General features: G+C 20.4%; 6 protein-coding genes across 6 annotated transcripts; 1 reads left to right on the top strand and 5 right to left on the bottom strand. All coding sequences in view use genetic code 6, as the record gives it.

The window, feature by feature from the left end:
- Positions 1-512: 512 nt before the first annotated feature.
- Positions 513-1550, bottom strand: TTHERM_000999150 (PLD-like domain protein; the record flags this gene model as incomplete). The annotated part of the gene is made up of 5 exons (XM_012798248.1): positions 513-897; positions 966-1073; positions 1133-1237; positions 1299-1398; positions 1454-1550. 5 exons carry the CDS (start codon positions 1548-1550, stop codon positions 513-515), a joined length of 795 nt encoding a protein of 264 aa, XP_012653702.1.
- Positions 1551-2628: 1078 nt separating this feature from the next.
- Positions 2629-3330, bottom strand: TTHERM_00999150 (hypothetical protein; the record flags this gene model as incomplete). Its single annotated transcript, XM_001030926.1, has 1 exon — positions 2629-3330. One exon carries the CDS (start codon positions 3328-3330, stop codon positions 2629-2631), a length of 702 nt encoding a protein of 233 aa, XP_001030926.1.
- Positions 3331-4474: 1144 nt separating this feature from the next.
- On the bottom strand, positions 4475-5596 carry TTHERM_00999140 (hypothetical protein; the record flags this gene model as incomplete). The annotated part of the gene is made up of 1 exon (XM_001030925.4): positions 4475-5596. One exon carries the CDS (start codon positions 5594-5596, stop codon positions 4475-4477), a length of 1122 nt encoding a protein of 373 aa, XP_001030925.2.
- Positions 5597-6895: 1299 nt separating this feature from the next.
- Positions 6896-7825, bottom strand: TTHERM_00999130 (hypothetical protein; the record flags this gene model as incomplete). Its single annotated transcript, XM_001030924.2, has 1 exon — positions 6896-7825. The coding sequence occupies exon 1, from the start codon at positions 7787-7789 to the stop codon at positions 6896-6898; it is 894 nt and encodes a 297-aa protein (XP_001030924.1). The 5' UTR covers positions 7790-7825.
- A 2461-nt stretch (positions 7826-10286) lies between these two features.
- TTHERM_00999110 (UbiE/COQ5 methyltransferase) lies at positions 10287-11123 on the bottom strand (the record flags this gene model as incomplete). Its single annotated transcript, XM_001030922.1, has 1 exon — positions 10287-11123. The coding sequence occupies one exon, from the start codon at positions 11121-11123 to the stop codon at positions 10287-10289; it is 837 nt and encodes a 278-aa protein (XP_001030922.1).
- Positions 11124-11737: 614 nt separating this feature from the next.
- On the top strand, positions 11738-17098 carry TTHERM_000999109 (cyclic nucleotide-binding domain protein; the record flags this gene model as incomplete). Its single annotated transcript, XM_012798247.1, has 16 exons — positions 11738-11745; positions 11864-11953; positions 12210-12299; positions 12554-12643; positions 12898-12987; positions 13241-13330; positions 13585-13674; positions 13932-14021; positions 14279-14368; positions 15109-15198; positions 15456-15545; positions 15802-15891; positions 16282-16371; positions 16607-16696; positions 16934-17023; positions 17092-17098. 16 exons carry the CDS (start codon positions 11738-11740, stop codon positions 17096-17098), a joined length of 1275 nt encoding a protein of 424 aa, XP_012653701.1.
- Between the last annotated feature and the right edge of the window lie 4146 nt (positions 17099-21244).

Below are 21244 nucleotides of genomic sequence, written 5' to 3'. Positions count from 1 at the left end.
CAACCCCAACCCCAACCCCAACCCCAACCCCAACCCCTATTTTTTATCAATTTAACTATTACATGGCATAAAGATAGATAAAATATATGACTTTAATTCTTTAAGAAAAATTTTAATTTAAAAAAAATTGACATATAAATGTTTAATTTTGTAAAATCTCTAATTTTTATATTGTTAATTTATAATATTAAATATTTTTTCCAAAATATTCAGTAATTAGTATGATGGATGAATAATTTTTAATTTGATAAGATTTAATTATCATTTCATTCAAATTTATATTGTAATTTTTAATCATAAATTTTATGAAAATTTAGAATTTGATAACAAATAATAATTAAGTTAATTTCAACAAATAATGATTACACGTATTTAAATTCTTTTTTTTAGAAATACTACTATTAATGATATTTTCAATATTAAAAATTTCAACACAAATTTAGATAATTTGATATAAAAAATACTAATTTAAGTTTTTGTTAAATTTTTAAGTTAAATAGTGAATTTTTTATTCATTTCCAATTCTTAGCATTTGGATTTTTATTTCTTTTTTAGTATTCTCTGAAATTAGGACGTCTTTTAGTAGCATAAGGATCAGAGTCAGATACTTTCTTAACTTACTCGTGTTCGAACTTAGCCCAAAGCTTTTCGTATTCTTTAGTATACTTCTAACATAATTCTTCACTGTCGATTATAGAAAGGTTTTCTTGGTTTTTCTCAACAGCCTATTGAGTCCAGTTGAATGATCCATTGACTAAGATATGACCATCAATGATAGCAAACTTGTTGTGCATATGAGCAGTTGGATCGCTATCTAATCTGCAAGGAATACCTGCATCAGCTAAATCTTGGATATCAGAACCTCTATTTGTTGAGCATTCATCATCAGTAATGATTCTACGAATAATTGAATAAAATAATATTATTTAAAAGTTAAAAATAAGCTAAAATTTAAAATATTTTACCTAACTTTAACTCCTTTTTTGTGAAGATCATAAAGAGCCCAAGCTAAATAATCATTAGAAATTGTGAAAACACAGACATCGATAGTCTTATGAGCAAGATTCAAGTATCTATTTAATAGGTTGATAATAAAATTACATTTTTAAAAATTATAATCATAATTAATTACTCAACTATTCTGCTTTCATCATCTTGAGGGAAGAAAAGAGCATCTAAGAATGATGGCTTTCTAATGGTGACCTCTCCTAAAAGGTGGAAAAGAGCATCTTTAACTCTAAGTTAATAGGATTAAATATAATTAATGTTAATTAAAACAATTTTTTAATTAATATTACGCATCAACTTTCTTATCTTGTTAAGAATCTCCAGTTCTAAGCTCATCGATCAAGTTGCAAATGTCAACACGAGATATCTCATCAATATGCTTTTTAGTTACTATATTAAATATTTTATGAATTCTGCTATTTTATAAAAATGTTTAATGAATTACAAGCTACAAAGTTTTTTTTGTTAGCTTCATTGATTTCTAAATTCTTGTAGGAAGCTCTAAAATCTTCTCTGCAGGTTTGGTCTTCTAATTTATCCATTTATTGTTTTTTTTTTGTGATTTTTTTGTTATTTTTTAATTAAATTTGTTATATCTTTTTGATGAAAACGAAGATATATCTGATATTAAAATAAGTTATCTAAACAAAATAGTGATAAAAAATTGCATATTTTGATTGATTTTACACGTTTTAAGATTAAAATTTTGTAAGAATATCTTTTTTGGATCAAATTTAAGCATGAATATTTTCTATCGACCTATTTACCTAAAAATAAAAGTAAGATATTTTTTTAACAAACTTATTAAATGAGAAAGCATTCATGCATTTAGATATTTTCTATCTTTAATAAACAGCCAAAATTTCAATGATTTATACTGACCGAATAAATACAAATAGATATATATTATCATTATATTCTTATTTTAAAAATATTTTTTAAAATAAACTCTTATATAATATACTAACATTTTCATCTAAAACTATAAACTATATTTTTAATATAAAAATTTTCAAAATTCATTTATAAATCTCTAAAAGAATTTGTTTTTGTTTTATTTTTAGTGAGAAAATTGATGATAAAGAGAAAAAAAAATAGTTATCTGATTTTATTCGATTTATTTTAGGATAAATTTTATTTTAATTTATCTAAAAATTTTTAAAATTAATAAATTTTTTTGAATTAAAAAATAGACTAGAGTAAATGAATGATTATGAAATAATAATGAAAAATTAATTTGAATAAATAGAAATAAACACATATAAATAATTAAATTTATAGATTGAATGATTGTGTGTTGATATATCTTCTAAAAATAAACTAGAGTAAATTAAATTATTTTGAAGTAATAATTAAAATAATTTGAATAAATAGAAATAAACACATATAAATAGTTAAATTTATAGATTGATTGTATGATTGATATATCTTCTTTTTTAAATTTTAATATAAATTAATTTTTATTAATTAAGTGCTTAGTAATTTTTTTAATTTTAAAAGGTTTTGATTGTCATTCATTAGATTTATATTATCTTTATGATTTTATTATTATATTTTTAAATATATTATTATTGATTTATTTATTTATTTATTTATTTATTTATTTATTTATTTATTAATTCACTTTATTTATCTGTAATTTACTTATTTGTGATTAATTATGTTATCTAACTCACCTCTATTCAAATTAGAGTAATTAAAAATTGATATTTCAAAAAAACCTTTATTCTTATTACATTAGGTTTACTCATGTGAATTGTTAATTTCTTTTTATTTTTTATGACTCTCATGCTACTTAAGTTTTTAAAGTAGCTCTATTTGTTTTATTTCGAAATAGTCATTTAAATAATTTTATTTTTGAACTGATTTCTTCTTTTACTTGAGCGAAGAGTGAAAAGAAGAATAACCATATACTATACTCGAATTATAGCACTTATTATCTTAAACCATTCTGAGTGGTAGAGATATTTCGTTTCTTTCTGAGTTAGGAGAAGTTTGTGCATAATAATTACTATTTGATAAACTCCTTCCTTAGGTCTCCTAATAAATTTACTTGGCTTAATTTGAAAGGGATCTTTCTCTTTTTTACTATTTTATATTTGGAGCAGCTTCAGCTTAGACTTGTGATAAGATTCTATTTTTTCTTGGGCTATTTGATGATATCTTAGAATTCTTGCTGGTATTAAGTAAGAATCTATCACTGAGGATAGGCAAATCATAGTTTTAAAAAATGTTAGCCTCACGGCAAGAGTTTAATGTCCTAGGGCCTTTAGGGCTTGAAGGAGTACTTGCTCTGAATTACTGATATTTAATGGATTTCATATTAAATATTATTTAGCTTTAAATATTATTTAGCAGATCTGTTTAATTTTTATCTTATCTAATCAAGATATATATATTGGATATATTCTATGAGCATTTAATATATATATTAATTTAAATTGAATAGTCAAATCAATGTATATAATTAATTTTGCAAAAAATAAATACTTTTGCTAAACAACCAAGAACTTTGATTTACATTTTATTATAAACAATTTCATCAATCAATATTTTTTTTAAGATTGTGGTTAAAATCCAGTTAATTTTAAATCTTAATAAAATTATAATTTTTATATTCGCTAAGATGATGCTGGTTTTTATTTTGAATTTACATCATATTTTTAATAAATGATTTACATGCATATTAATTTTCTTTCATTTATATTTTGAAATTCTATTGACATAAACAACTTAATAAAATCAAAGTAAAAAATAAATAGAAATTATCTCATTCTTTATCTTTAATAAATATTTTACCAAAATTATATATATATTTAAATATTATATTCAATGCCATAAAATAAATTACTAAATCATTTATTATTTTTTGTAAACATAAATTTACTAATATTAGCTGATCACAAATTTATTTTGTTATTTTTATTACTAAATAAAATAAAAGTATTTTTTTTATTTTAGAAATATGTATTTAAAATAAATAAATAAATAGATGAAATAAATCATAATTTAGTAAATAGTGTAATTGCATTGTTACAAATAAATAAATATATTTTATTTTAATATAAATTTAATTCTATCTAACATCAAATTATTTCTTTAATTGGTTTTTAATATTAATTTTTGAATTTGTTAAATTATTGAATATGATTTGTTATTTACTATGTAAGTTAGATGCGCTATGTATGAATATCTTTTCAAATATAGAAAGATTAAAAATGTTATTTTTTTATAAATATGGAATTTTATTAGATTATTTGAGTAACTATAATATATTTATTTTTTGTTTTTGTTAGTTTGTTTTTTGATAAAAGTTAAGCTAATTTAGTCTATTAGATTTAATTAATATATGGTTTATTATTGGTTGAACGCAGTTAAAATATAAGTAATCTGAATATAAACACAATTTATTGGTAATAAATTAATGTTTCTATTTAATTTGTGACTGTCGGTCATATTACTATACTCAAGATTAGATTAAATAATTTATTTTTTTTGAAGGTAACTTTATTATGTATTGTACGGGTGCTTAATTTCCTTATTTAGCATTTATACTTTAAATTTAAAGTGGTTAGTACATTGCTTACTGCAGCTGCTTAAGCTCCTCTTTCTTTTTTAAGGCTTAATTTAATTTTTTTTACAATCTTTCTCTAAAATTAATATCCATTATTTAAATTTTTTCATTGAGTTAGTTTTTACTAACTGTTTCCTCCTCTCTGTGTTACTATTTTTGAATTTAAGCTTGACTTGATTAGTTCAGAAATAATTTAGTAGAGAGAGATGATCTGTAAGATTGAATTGTGAAAGGTCTCAATTCATTTTATTAATTTTATTTTTGGTAATTTTATTGTTATACTTGCTATTTAATTTGCATTTGATTTTAAAAGATATTCTGCTACTAATCATGCTGATTAGCTTAGGAAATTATTTTATTTGGATAAATTATTTAAGATTTTGAACTGTTATTTTCATTTTAATCTTCATACATTAGCTTGAGTTTACGAATGGTATCAGAGAACTAAACCTTCTTTTTGAACTTTCTTTCACTACTGGAAGAAGGCCTATTCATAAAATATATATTCTAAGAGGGCTAAGTATTATTAATTAATTTATTTTAATTTTCAGGAGTTTAATGCTAAGTTTAGCTTTAGCTAAAATCATCTACGCTGCAGTTATCTTTATTTTTTTATACACTATTATATCTTAAAAGTATAGAAGACCTATCAGTTTTGACTATATTGTCATCATTTTGCTTGTATGATGAATGCAATTTAAGGATACTTTTTTTAGGAGCTTAGTTTAAATTATACTAAAATTTGTTCATAATTTATGTCATTTTTAGATCATCAGTTGATACTGATCTTCTCTTTGCAGTTGAAAAAACAACATAATTTAATTTTTAATCTTCTTGTCCATGAATTTCCTCTCTTTATTTTCGTTCTTCCAATAGTTAAGCATGTGCTTCCTCTTTCTATTCTGTAATCTTTTTCTTTAGCATTATATTAATTTGCTAAGAAATCTTTTGATTTAGCTCTTTCCATGCTTGAATTTTATTATGAGGATAGTTATTGAATGATTCGCTGAACATCTATTACTGAATCTATGCTTACTAAAGCTAGTTTTGATAAATTTAATTATTGTTTGCAGAGTTATTGGAACTTTGCATAAAGTAACAAGAAAGTGGTTTGCGATTTACAATCATTTTTGTTTAATTATATAAAATATCCAATTATTCTTGTTTTACACTTTTTTATTTCTTTTTTTATCGATTTGAATGACAATAATAAAATTTGATATTTTAATAATTAATTTTGTGGTATGTAAGTAAAGAATTTGATTTATTTACTCAGTTAATTTCCTTTTTAGTCTATTGTATAGGCATTTACTTCTCAATCATATGCAGTAAAAAAAAACACCATACAGCATTATATAACAAAGTACGTAATGTATGTAATATTCATATCTTCATGTGTTCTAAGAAATAGGAGTAAATTGTAATTTTTTTTCCCTATCTTTTTTTACATTAATATTTATATTTAAAACTAAATTTAATGTTTGAAATTGTTGAGAATTTAAAAATTTTTTTTTATATTTCACTTCTATTACTCCATAAGCAAATAACTTTTAATAATCTTTCTTTTTTTTTTTTGGTTTCCAAAACATAAATATTCTATTAAATTTAAAAAATTTGAAATTTTACAACATTTCCAAATATTTTTCAAAAAAATAAAACAAAAAAATATCAAAAATATTATTATTAATTTGGTGTAAGATAAAAGACTTGTAATTCTATTTGAATTTATTAAAAATAGCCTGAATTTGTCAAAATTTTTTCATCAATCTACTACTAAGTTTATTTTTGTCAAACAAAAATGTAAAATGAACATTTTAATCAAAAAAAAATTCCTCATCAAAATAAAATAAAATATATTTTATCTATTTATTTTTTATGAAAGCTTTTGTAAGTTGGATGAAAGATTTTTTAAATTTATGAAATAGTTAACAAAATATAAATAAAGATATTTACTAGTTAAAATATAGTAATATTGTAACACATTTAAGATAGAGGTAGTATTAATTAGATTTTGATATATTTTAAAATTTATAAATAAAGTGAGTTTTTTATTTATTATTTTTATGTAAGAAAATTGCAATTTTTGTTTTTTAGAAGTGTAATAAATATTTATTATAAATAGAAGCATTATCAGTAAAGTAAGTACATTTCAAAAGCACCTGATTTAGATTAGTGATTATTATTAATTTGGTTAAAGAAATAGAACTCAGCGGTGCATCTAATTTGAATATAAATTAAAACAAAATAGTTTTTGATGCTTATTCAATCCAATTTTTTATTTTTTTGTTTGTTTGTTTGTTTACTTACTGCCAATCAAAATATCAACTAAGCCTTTGCCAAGCGATTTTATTCGAGGTGTTTGGATATTGAATATTTATATGAGAGTTTAGTTCTAGCATTTTATATGGAAAGACGAATAATGTCATTTATTTCTTGATTTATCTTTTTTTCTTTCTCTTTCACCTCATCATGATACTAAAGGGCCTCCTCTTTGCATTAGTTGTGGAAAAAACTTTTAGTTCTCTTATCTAAAACGGAATAATTTTGAACGTTAAGTCCGAATTCCTTGCAATTTAAGTTTTATTCGATCTCTCTTTTACGTTCAAAATAATTTTTATGATATACAAGAGGAGTTGTTGTTAAGTGACTCACTCTCTCTGCTTGAGCAGATTCAGATCTGACAACGTCTTTTTATAGCTAATCTTTATAATAGTCCCATCCCTTTTCCTTTTTTTGGTAAACATTTTTCAGAATGTTCTCTTATTCATAGGAGCTAGTCTTGAGGCTGGTCTTTGTTTAGCTTTGTCTTTCTTATTTGCTTGAAATACTTTAATACCTTTTTCTTGAACTAGATCTTTTAAGTATGAACAAACAAGCACTCTTAGGTTTCTAAAAGATTTATGAATTATTAGCTGATAGATTCGATATTTCATTTACAGTAGCTGACCTAGCTCTTATCTGACTAGCTTAGCCTTATAAAATTCTGCTAGAGTTTTGCGAGTCTATAGAGAAAAATGGTTTTTGGTATACATCTACATTAGTTTAATATCTTTTATTCTCTTCGAAATTTTCCATGATATTTTTGCGATTAGCAAATTCTCTGACGATAATTTTGGAATCAGGATTGATTACTGGGATAAAAGATTTAGAACCTCTTTAACTAGAAGCAGCAGTTTTAGATTAGAAAGAAGAAATATTTTTGTTCATTTTTATAAATTTTTATTTTACAATTTTTTGTTTTTAATTGCTAATTAATTAATTAATGATGACAAATAAGGCTTATTCTATGAATATATAATTATTGATTGAATTCTACCTTTATTACTTATGTTCGTTCACATGAACACTTATTTTATAATTAAGAGAGTGAGAGAGAAATTGAAATGTAAAGCTTTACTTAAAGTAACTAAGATATTAAATTCTAAATTTTTAGTTTACTTAGTAAGTAAAAGTAAATTTTTGTCTTCTTATTTGCAATCTTAATTTATCTTGAATGTAAATTAAATTAGGATATATTGAACTTAATAATTGTCTTTGATATTTTTTAAAAAACATATTTAAATTTTTTTACTAAAAAGTGTAAATTTAATGCAAAAAAAGGATAAAAGTAAACGCAAATTAAATAAAACAATCTCAAATGGATTTAATAAATTAAAACGAAAAGCTTTAATTTTATTTCCAGATTTAAAAAAAAATTCTAATTTTAGTTGAATTTACTAATTTTAGAAAGAACTAAAATTCAATATATAAAATGTAAAATACTTAAATTTATATCAACACCCACCAATGAATTTCATATATTTTTAAATTCTTTAATTTTGAAAATTTCAATCTATATTTGAATTATCATGCGATTAATTCGCAATATTTGAAATCTTAATCAAATATTAATTTATTTCGTGGTCTGCATATTTTATAATTAATTCACAAATTATTATAATACATGCTTATTTGGTTATATTAACTTATTTACTTTAAGACTATTTGTAATTTAATATTTAAAAAGAAAAAAATAATTTAATTTACACTTTTAAAAAAATTAATCAAAACTTAGATTTTAAGCTACAAAATATGTAGCCATTTTATAGATTTACAAAAATTTATTTATTTTTATGGTAATCAATTTAAATATTTTTCAAAAGAAAATTTATCTATTAAATGTCAAATTCATGTAAAATGACAATAAACAAAGGAAAAAAGTAAAAGTAAGATTCATAAATCATTTGTAATCAATTACCATTATTATTTTATTTAAGCTCAGATAATATAAAATTTTAACAAAAAATTTCTTTACTTTGAAAACCCATTTCTTACTATAAAATGGTTTTTTATAATTTAAAATGAAAAGATATTTTTTATTATTTAAAATGAAAAGATATTTTTTAATTTAATTATAAACTATATTAAAATATTTTTGTTAAAAATTAAAATTTAATTCTTAAGTTAGAAAAATTTTTAAAGATATTCTTAAATTTTGCAAAAATTTTAAAACAATTTTATTTATTAATTGAAAAAAGAAAATTAATGAATAATTTAAGCAACATTTTAGTAAACCTGAGGAGTAAATACCCATCTATAATATATATATTACAAAATGAGTTATAGGGCCAAAAATAATTTATTTTAAGTTTTAAATTAATTATAATTTGTTTAACTTAAAAAATATATTTAAAATAAATTTTAGAAGTCCTTTCTAAAATAGATAACAAGCTATGAATAAAACTAGAATCCTGTTAAAACTTTGCTTTTTGATTCTGAAATTTACATTTTAATTTAAATTTAATATTTATCGAATAGATTACAAGCATAATAACTATTAACATTTATTTATATATCTTATTTTTAATATTTTTAAATAGACATTCAAGAAATGAGATTAATGTGATATACATATTTGCTTATGAGATATTTAGTGTTATTTATATTTTCAAATTTTAAATGATGATTTTGATAATAATAATAATAATAATAATAATCAATTGTAATTTTTTAAATGTAAACATCTATGAATCTTACTAAGAGATTTGGTGATGTAATAGATATTATTTAATTTCTTAAATTATTGTTATAAGACCTTAAACTGAAAATTATCTGACCAATTTAATTAAACGTGGTTTTTATTAGCTTTAAAACTTATTTTTATACCTTGTTTGTTTGAAATTAGTTGATTTGATGAATGAGAAAAATAAAATATTAAATGAAGTTTAAGTATATTTACTACATAACAAAAAGATTCTTAATAAACTTTAGAATTTGAATGATCTAATTTTTTATCTATTTACTTTAAACTATGATAATAATAAATTATAAATTGAGGTAAACCGTTGATTTTATGAAAAATAAATGCAGAAAATATAATTTATTCTATTATTTATTAAAAATTTATTTCAAAGAAATCAACAAGTAAATGAAAATCTAAAAATATAAAAAATTAATTATTTTAAACGAAATAATTATTAATTTATTTAGAAGTCTAAAAACAATTTTTCATAGTTAAGCAAATAGAATAATTTAAAATTGAGTATGATTCAAATGTTTTATCATATCAATCTCACAAAAAAAAATATTTATATAAAAAAATCAATTATTTAAATTGAATATTTTTAATTATTTTCCATTTATAACTCCAATAATCAATAAGAAATCTACATTAAAAGGAAACCTTAAAATTAATAAAATTTATTAAACTTTTCTGCAATCAGAATCAGTTTTTAACACCTATTATCAGTAATGCATCTAAACCAAGTGGAAGTTTTTTATTGTTAATCAAATCTTTTAACTTTTCTTATATTTTTTATTTAATTTCATCGCCATTTTGGCCTGCTTTTTAAAGAGCAAGAGTGTTATTTGGAGAATCTAAATAATTAAGCATATCTTCAATCTAGATATGATAAGGAGAAAATTGATCCCAACATATAATATTTGTAAAACCTGCTTCTTCCATCATTTAAATTAGTTTCTATCTGTTGTTGAGGTGAAAATTACTTCTTATTTAAGTATTTAAACATCCATATTCTGTTAGAATATCAGATATAATTGTAAATAAGGATGACTTTTCTTTATCTCCTTGAACACTAAAGCCAGCTACTCCTCCTTTTTGCAATACCCTATAAGATTCCTTTAGCATTTTAGCTGGGTCGTTAGTTATTTATAAGCATAGATTAGCAATATAACAATCAAATGTACCATCGAGAAAAGGCAATTCTTCTCCATTGGCTTTCTCTATAGTTAAATTATAACTTGAGATGAAGTATTTATCCTTAAAGGCCTCTTTTATATTCAATCTCATCAAGATATATTAAAGCATATTTTCAGATAAGTCTGTTGCCACATATTTTGCTTCAGATTTTTTATAATTCATTGTATGATGAAACAAGAATCCAGATCCAGCTCCTACTTCTAATATGCAATTACGATTCTAAATTTAAAGCATGTTTATAAGTGATAAGTAAAAAGTACTGCTACCATTATACATATTGACATAATTTTAAGAAAATTAATTCCAATAAGCTTCTATTTCAGGGATAGTTTTAGCTATCATTTTATGCAAAAAGTTGTTTTTATTATTATTATTTATTATCTTTACTGACTTACTTACATTATCAAAATACTTTAAAAGTCTAATTATGCAGGCTATGATATTTTGTTGAAATTTTATTATTTGAAATTTCTTTTTCAAATTGAACTCTAAATAGAATGAAAAACATCAAATATAATTTAACTATTTCATTGTTTATTTGGTACTTTCTTTTTTTTGTAAGCATCTAAAATATTTTGGAAAAGAGCTAATACATTTTTATAATTATTTGGATAAACTTTATGTTTGTTAACAAGCTAGCTAGGACTGTGCCATTTGAAATTAAATTTGTATTAATATTTAACACAAAAATTATAATTCAAAATTTTACTTGAACAAACTTATTAAACAAACTCATCACTATTTGATTTATGTTATAATTATTAAAATTTTGATATTCCATATGTTAGAATTTAAATTAATTTTAAAATTTATATTTAATGCTTTTTTTTCAATCTTTTTAAATCGATGAAGCTTTTATATGTTAATCACTTTAATAATTTTTTACATTTGTTTGACCAAATTATGTTGTGAAAAGTATTAAGAACTACTGTAGCTCCTCGACTCAAGAAAAAAAAATGGGAAGGTAGATTAAATTTTTTAATAAAAAGCTAACAACTTTTTGAAACATACTGTATTTTTTCTTCATTTTTTCCTTCTAATTAACTATTTAATGATATATTTTTTCTTCAATATTTAAAAAGGTAAAATTAAATTGGTGCAATGGGTACATCAGGCTTAGGCTCTGCTTTAGCAAATTGCATTAATCTCTAAAATTTGATACTCTACCTTTAGTAAAAACAATTTATTTGTTTTGGATTATGATATTTTTAGATATAAAAAACTAATTTAAAACAATAAAGCTCTTTTTACTTTTTCTTTTTATTGTGCTTACTTTTTTTTCTTCTTTCTTTGTTAATTTAACTCATCATTTTATTTTCAGTTTTTGCTTTTATTATTAATTAAGCTTATTATATTTCATATTTCTTCTTCTTTTTTTCCTTCTAATTAACTATTTAATTATATATTTTTTCTTCAATATTTAAAAAGGTCAAATTAAATTAGTGATGAAGGTACATCAGGCTTAGGCTCTGCTTTAGCAAATTGCATTAATCTCTCAAATTTGACACTGAACCTTGGGTAAATACAGTTTATTTATTTTGGATTGTGATATTTTTAATTATAAAAAACTAATTTAAAACTACAAAGCTCTTTTTTCTTTTTCTTTTTATTGTGCTTGCTATTTTTTCTTTTTTCTCTGTTAATTTAACTCATCATTTTATTTTCAACTTTTGCTTTTCTTATTAATTAATCTTAGTATTTCATATTATTTCTTCATTTTTTCCTTCTAATTAACTATTTAATTTTATATTTTTTCTTCGATATTTAAAAAGTGACAATTAAATTGGTGATAAAGGTACATCAGGCTTAGGCTCTGCTTTAGCAAATTGTATTAATCTCTCAAATTTGACACTTGACCTTTAGTAAAAATAGTTTATTTGTTTTGGATTGTGATATTTTTAAATATAAAAAACTAATTTAAAACAATAAAGCTCTTTTTTCTTTTTCTATTTATTGTACTTACTTTTTTTTCTTCTTTCTTTGTTAATTTAACTCATTATTTTATTTTCAAATTTTGCTTTTATTATTAATTAATCTTAATATTTCATATTTTTTTTTCATTTTTTCCTTCAAATTAACTATTTAAATTTATATTTTTTCTTCATTATTTAAAAAGGATCAATTAAATTGGTGCAATTGGTATAACAAGCTTAGGTTCTGCTTTAGTAAATTGCATTAATCTCTCAAATTTGACACTTAACCTTGGGTATAAACAGTTTATTTGTTTTGGATTGTGATATCTTTAAATATAAAAAACTAAATTAAAGCAATAAAGCTCTTTTTTCATTTTCTTTTTATTTTACTTACTTTTTTTTCTTCTTTCTTTGTTAATTTAACTCATTATTTTATTTTAAACTTTTGCTTTTATTATTAATTAATCTTATTATTTCATTTTATTTCTTCCTTTTTTCCTTCTAATTAACTATTTAATTTTATATATTTTTTCAATATTTAAAAAGTGACAATTAAATTGGTGATGATGGTGCATCAGGCTTAGGCTTCGCTTTAGCAAATTGCATTAATCTCTCAAATTTGACAATTAACCTTAGGTAAAAACAGTTTATTTGTTTTGGATTGTGATATTTTTAGATATAAAAAACTAATTAAAAACAATAAAGCTGTTTTTTCTTTTTCTTTTTATTGTGCTTACTTTTTTTTGTTATTTCTTTGTTAATTTAACTCATTATTTTATTTTAAACTTTTGCTTTTATTATTAATTAATCTTATTATTTCATATTTCTTCTTTATTTTTTTCTACTAATTAACTATTTAATTTTTTATTCGTTCTTCAATATTTAAAAAGGGAAAATTAAATTGGTGAAATGGGTGCATCAGGTTTAGGCTCTGCTTTAGCAAATTGCATTAATCTCTCAAATTTGGCACTAGACCTTTAGTAAAAACAGTTTATTTGTTTTGGATTGAGATATTTTTAAATATAAAAAACTAATTTAAAACAATAAAGCTTTTTTTTTTTCTTTTTATTGTGCTTGCTTTTTTGTTTCTTCTTCTTTCTTTATTAATTTAACTCATCATTTTATTTTCAACTTTTGCTTTTATTATTAAATAATCTTATTATTTCATTTTTTTTCTTCATTTTTTCCTCCCAACTAACTATTTAATTTTATATTTTTTCTTCAAATATTTAACAAGGTAAAATTAAATTGGTGCAATTGGTGCATAATGCTTAGGCTCTGGTTTAGCAAATTGCATTAATCTCTCAAAGTTGAGACTCTACCTTTTGTAAAAACAGTTTATTCGTTTTGGATTGTGATATTTTTAAATATAAAAAACTAATTTAAAACAATAAAGCTCTTTTTTCTTTTTTTTTTTATTGTTCTTACTTTTTTTTCTTCTTCTTTATTTGTTAATTTAACTCATCATTTTATTTTCAACTTTTGCTTTTATTATTAAATAATCTTATTATTTCATATTTTTACTTCATTTTTTCCTTCTAATTAACTATTTAATTTTATATTTTTTCTTCAATATTTAAAAAGTTTCAATTAAATTGGCTCAATAGGTGGATCAGGCTTATGTTCTGCTTTAGCAAATTGCATTAATCTTTCAAATTTGACACTTGAACTATAGTAAAAACAGTTTATTTGTTTTGGATTGTGATATCATTAAATATAAAAAACTAATTTAAAACAATAAATCTTTTTTTTTTCTTCATTATTTGTTAATTTATTAATTAATCTTATTTTTTATATTTTTTCTTCATTTTTTCATTCGAATAAATTATTCAATTTTATATTTTTTCTTCAATATTTAAAAAGGTCAAATTAAATTGGTGATAGAATAGAATAGAAATACTCGCACATATAAATGCACTCAGAATACAACTTAAAATTAATTTTTTAATATGTTTATATATATTTTTATTTATTTGATAATTATTAATGAAAACCATTTAGAAAAATTTATATCTAATTTGTGATTATTTTACATATATACCTATTTTCCTCTTTAATAAAAAACCTAAAATTTTGATAAAAATAAAACGTAAAATCGATTGTATTAAGCTTAGGCTCTGCTTTAGCAAATTGCATTAATCTATAAAATTTGACACTCTACCTTAGGTAAAAATTTTTTATTTGTTTTGGATTGTGATATTTTTAGAAATAAAAAACTAATTAAAAACAATATAGCTCTTTTTTTTTTTCTTTTATTTTTCTTGCTTTTTTTTTTTTTTCTTGTTTATTTATTAATTTAACTCATCATTTTATTTTCAATTTTTGATTTTTTTATTAATTATTCTTATTGTTTCTTCATTTTTTCCTTTTAATTAACTATTTAATTGTAAATATTTTATTCAATATTTATTAAGTGACAATTAAATTGGTGATTAAGGTACATCAGGCATAGGCTCTGCTTTAGCAAATTGCATTAATCTCTCAAATTTAACGCTTGACTTTTAGTAAAAATAGTTTATTTGTTTTGGATTATAATACTTTTGAATATAAAAACTAATATAAAACAATAAAGCTGTTTTTTCTTTTTCTTTTTTATTGTGCTTGCTTGCTTTTTTTTTTCTTCTTTCTTTGTTAATTTAACTCATCATGTTATTTTCAACTTTTGCTTTTATTATTAATTAATCTTATTATTTCATATTTTTTCTTCATTTATTCCTTCTAATTAACTATTTAATAAAATATTTTTTCAATATATAAAAAGTTACAATTAAATTGGTGAAATGGGTGCATCAGGCTTAGGCTCTGCTTTAGCAAATTACATAAATCTCTCAAATTTGACACTTAAACTAGAGTAAAAATAGTTTTTGTTTTGGATTGTTATATTTTTAAATATAAAAACTAATTTAAATTAATAAAGTTCTTTTTTCTTTTTCTTTTTGTTGTGCTTGCTTTCTTATCTTCTTTCTTTGTTAATTTAACTCATCATTTTATTTTTATATTTTGCTTTTATTATTAATTAATCTTATTATTTAATAAAATTTCTTCATTTTTTCCTACTAATTAACTATTTATTTAACTCCTTTTTTTTTCTTCAAATATTTAAAAAGGTAAAATTAAATTGGCGCAATTGGTGCATCAGGCTTAGGCTCTGCTTTAGCAAATTGCATTAATCTCTCAAATTTGATACTTAACCTTAGGTAAAAACAGTTTATTGATTTTGTATTGTGATATTTTTAAATATAAAAACTAATTAAAAATAAAAATTTCTTAAAATCAAAAATCCCCGAAAAAGAAAAGTAAAACCAAAATATGTATTCTATTTGTATGTAGCCTTGAAAAAGGCAGTACCCTAGGGTACTATATATATATATATAAACTAATTTAAAACAATAAAACTCTTTTTTCTTTTTCGTTTTCTATTTATTATACTTACTTTTTTCTTCTTCTTTCTTTGTTAATTTAACTCATCATGTTATTTTCAACTTTTGCTTTTATTATTAATTAATCTTATTATTTTATATTTTTTCTTCATTTTTTTCTTCTAATTAACTATTTAATTAAATATTTTTTCTTCAATATTTAAAAAGGTCAAATTAAATTGGTGATGAAGGTACATCAGGCTTAGGATTTGCTTTAGCAAATTGCATTAATCTCTCAAATTTGACACTTAATCTTAGGTAAAAACAGTTTATTTGTTTTAGATTGATATTTTTAGATATAAAAAATTAATTTAAAACAATAAAGCTCTTTTTTCTATTTTCTTTTTTCTTTTTTTTTATTGTGTTTGCTTTTTTTCTTCTTTATGCTAATTTAACTCTTTATTTTATTTTAAACTTTTGCTTTTATTATTAATTAATCTTATCCTTCCAATTAACTAATTAATTATATTTTTTTTCATCAATTTTTAAAAAGTGAAAATTAAATTGGTGTAATAGGTTAATCAAACTTAGGTTCTGCTTTAACAAATTACATTAATCTCTCAAATTTGACACTTAACCTTAGGTAAAAACAGTTTATTTGTTTTGGATTGATATTTTTAGATATAAAAAACTAATTAAAAACAATAAATTTTCTTTTTCTTTTTATTGTGCTTGCTTTTTTTCTTCTTTCTTTGCTAATTTAATTCATTATTTTATTTTAAACTTTTGGATTTATTATTAATTAATCTTATTATTTCATATTTTTCTTTCATTTTTTCCTTCTATTTAACTATATATTTTTTCTTAAATTTTTAAAAAGTTAAAATTAAATTGATGAAATGAGTGCATCAGGCTTAGGCTCTGCTTTAGCAAATTGCAATAAACTCTCAAATTTGACACTTCACCTTAGGTAAAAACATTTTATTTGTTTTGAGTTGTGATATTTTTTACTATAAAAATGAATATTAAACAAAAAAGCTCTTGAATTTGTTTGATAGCTTTTATTTGATTTATTTTTTTTTCTTTTTTATTCAACTAATATTATTTTATTTATTAATTTAAGAAAAAATTTTCAATTTAAAAGTTTATTTTATTTAACATTTCTCTAAAATTTACAAAAATTTACTATAAAAGTTTTAGATAAATGAATAAATCATAAATATTCAAAGTAATAAGCAAATTCCTTAAACCTAAAAGATTAGTTGTCTTTAAAAAATATTTCTTATGATAAACAAGTAGCAAAAAAATGATGAATACATATTAAATATTTGAATAATTGAATATTATATGTATTATAAAATAATATTATGAAAAGGTTTTTTTAACTTAAATATATATAGATAGATTTTATTACTGATTTTATATTTATAAATATCATATTTATATAAGCTGATAAATAGCTTATAAATAATAATAAAACATTAAATCATTTTAAATTTTTAATGTTATATTATATCTTATATAATAATATAAATACCAAGCTTTTATATTCCAGTTAGATTTTAATCATAAATAGTATTCATCATATATGGTAAAATAGGGTGTCTATCCCATAGGGGTATTTTTGACACTCATTTTTCAAAATTTTAAAATTTTCTTTTTTTTTAATTTGTGTTGTTAATGATTAGAAATTTTATTATGTATTCTTATCACTTATTATTTATTATTCGATAGATAATTTAAAGCTCTATTAGAATACAATTTAAAAATATCATGAATGATAAAAAACCTTAAAAGGATTCTATAATTTTGAGTACTAGAATGATATTAGATTTTTATTAGTTTAAACGCTTCAATTATCAAATAATAAATATTCTATGTGTAAATAAATGATTCATAATATGGAAAAATTAAAAAATAAAAATACGAATACATTTTTAGAAATAAATAAAACAATATAATTATTTTTTAAAAGCTCTATTTTTTTACATATTTATAAGTTTTTGTGTTTAAATTCAGAATTTATTTAAATCATAATATTAAGAAAATAATTTCAATACTTTAAATCAAATTGGCAATAAAATAAAACAAAACTTAAGAAATAAATAAATATAAACAAGTAATATTTTTAGATAAAAACTTAGCATCCTAATGATAAAGTTTTGAGACTTACTTCTAATCAAATTAGTGGATATGTATCTTGGTTAGGTTTCACTATGGGATATTTTATAAAAAGATTGTATTTATGTATCAATAGTTTAAATATGAATGAATAACCTAGAAGACTAATCTCCTATTAAATTTTTTCCAAAAGGTAAGAGTTCTTTATAATTTTTTTAAATGTATTCAAAATCTAACAAATATTTTTTTAATTTAATATTTTGACATCTTGGATTTCTGGTAGATGCATTTATATATAAATTAAAGTAGCTACTTTTCTATTAATAAAATTAATATTATTTGAAATGTTTAAATTTTAAAAAAAGCTAGCCACTTTATCAAAATATTATAAAAATTAATGCTATTAACAAGTAAAAAAAAGCTTTTAATTATGGAGATCAAATAATTTTAATTAAAGTAGCCACTATTAAGAAAAAGACTAGCTTTTAAAAAGTTTGATGTTAATAGTCTAAAAATTAATTGTTAAATAAAAATAAAATTTAATAAATATAAATAATAATAATGTCAATCCAATATATAGAGAGTTTGAAGGAGTTAAACTAATTTTCTGAGAAGCTCTCTAAAACTTAAGATCATATTAAATCTTTGAAAATATCATTAAAAAATGAGAAAATTAAAGAATTAGGTGCCATTATAAAGCTTATAAACTCTTTATCTAATTTAGATCTACTTATTATGCACTTTGAAAAAATAGAAATGAAAAACAAAATGATTTGTATTCTTTAGAAATTTATTAAGGAAATATAATTAAAAGAGGTTGCGATTCAAATATTAGGATCCAAGATTACATAAAAAAAGGCAAAATCGTTTGTACTATTTATCAGTTAGATGTTTCGTTTAAATGATACTTACAAGTATGAATACAATAAAGGAAGAATTATGATTACCAATAATTCATTGAAAATAGATTTTGAGTATAAAGAGTAATAATCAATACTTATTTAAGATGTTTCATCAAAAATTTTTTCATTTAAAATAGCATAAAGTTAAAATGACTTTATTTAAATAATCTAATAAAATATTTAAAATAAAAGAGAAAACTGTATTGTTTAATTGTGTTTTAAACAAAAAACCTATTTAATATTTAGCAACTTCAGTTTAAAAAATTAATTGTAGATTACATTAAATTTCGAAGATGAAAATGATCTGAAATCATTTAATATTGATGGCTTTTAACTAATTGAGTCTTTTTATGAAGAACATTAATTTAAATAGTGTAGAGTATTTGAATAAACTAAAAGAAAATATACATGTAAGGTTTTTAAAAACAAAGAAGTTTACTTAAGTTTATTTTTTAGCTCATTAGAAATATTATCTCATTAAAAATATAAAACTATGTTAGATTATTTCCAAAATTTTTAATTCAACTTTAATACAAAATTTTTAATTAATTTTGAATTAAAGTCAAAATGGTTTAAGCAATTAATTTTTAATTTAATTTATCAAGAAAATGATTAATCTTAAAACTAAGTACATTACTTTAATCTATCACTAAATAAAGGAGAGAATTAAGAATCGTATCATAGGATTTTAAAGTTGAAACCAATCTAAAATAAAAAAATTAAAATGTAATATATTGAAGTGGAATTTTAACAATAAGAAAACGTAATTGATTTCTTGCAATACTATTTAGACTCTTTAAAAAGAAGAAATATAAGAAAAAATCTAAAATTATATATAGACTAATCCGAATATATTTAATCTTTTGATGAAAATTTATTTTAATAAAATTTGAATAGCATAAACTTCTATGATTTTGTTAGCAAGCTTTCATTACATCTCAAAAATAAAATAAATGCTTACCCTTTGATAACAAATTTACAAAACCTTGTGAAATTGAATATTAGCTTTTATAGCTTAAGTGATATTTACTTATTTCTTAAGTAAAATAGCTCCAATTTTAATATTTAAAATGATTAAACAAAATAGATAAGTTTAAAAATGAAATTTTATAGAGATAATTAATACATAAACAAATTTAAAGTAAATAACTTTAATTTTAGGAATTTATAATTTTCTCAGTTAATGTTCGAAAGAATTCGAGAAATAAAGTATTATTAAGATGAATAATATCCTAAACAAATATTATTAAAGCGTTTTCTAATAAAATTTAATAAGCTAGTAAACTTCAAACAATATTATAAATATGATTATAGGAAGTTTTAAAAAGATTATTATGGAGATTATTAATATTATTACGATGATTGGTATTTTGATTTTGATTACGATGAATATTGTGATCGTGTGCTTATTGAAAGGCTTGGAGGTTAATATAATTTTTATTTCTAATTAGATAGCAAATTTGTTCGAAAAATGAATTTATTATGATAAATAAAATTAATTATAATTATTTCCTCCAAAATATTTTTGCTATTTCTTGTTTCTCAAATTAAAAAACTGTTTTAAAAAAACTAATATGTGATATATTCAAATTAATATAAAGATTAAAATAGTAAAATATTTAATTATGAGTAAAAAATATATATTCTAATATGAAAATTGTAATTTCTTGAATTATTTTTCTCATTTTCTTATATTTATTTATTTAATTTGTAAATAATCCTTTAATTAGATAAACTATTTTTATCAATATTTTTTAATGCTTTTAAATAATTTAAGATAAATAGATTAAAAATATAGCAAAATAAAAAATAAGGCTAATTAAGCAATTAAATGATGTAAATTAAAATATTTTTATTTTTAATTTAATACTGCTCTCTGCTATTTAAAAGTATTAAAAGGGTGTTAAATAAAAGAAATTTTTTATTTTCACTCTTAATAATTACTAGAAATATTTTTAATCCCTAATATATATATGTTACCAGCTTAAATCTAATCCCTCCCTTCTGTATATTAATTTACTGATCATAAATAGCTCTAAAAAATCAATAGCTTTCAATAATAATTTAACATATAGATGTGAATAAAATGATGTTTAAAAGCAATCAATATAAAAAGGAAATATTTTTAAAATTATTACAAATTAAACTGTTTAAATAATCATTTGAAT

This window comes from Tetrahymena thermophila (genome assembly GCF_000189635.1).
Source record: "Tetrahymena thermophila SB210 genomic scaffold scf_8254595, whole genome shotgun sequence".
Lineage (NCBI taxonomy): Eukaryota > Ciliophora > Oligohymenophorea > Hymenostomatida > Tetrahymenidae > Tetrahymena > Tetrahymena thermophila.
This window is presented reverse-complemented; position numbering and strand designations above follow the sequence as displayed.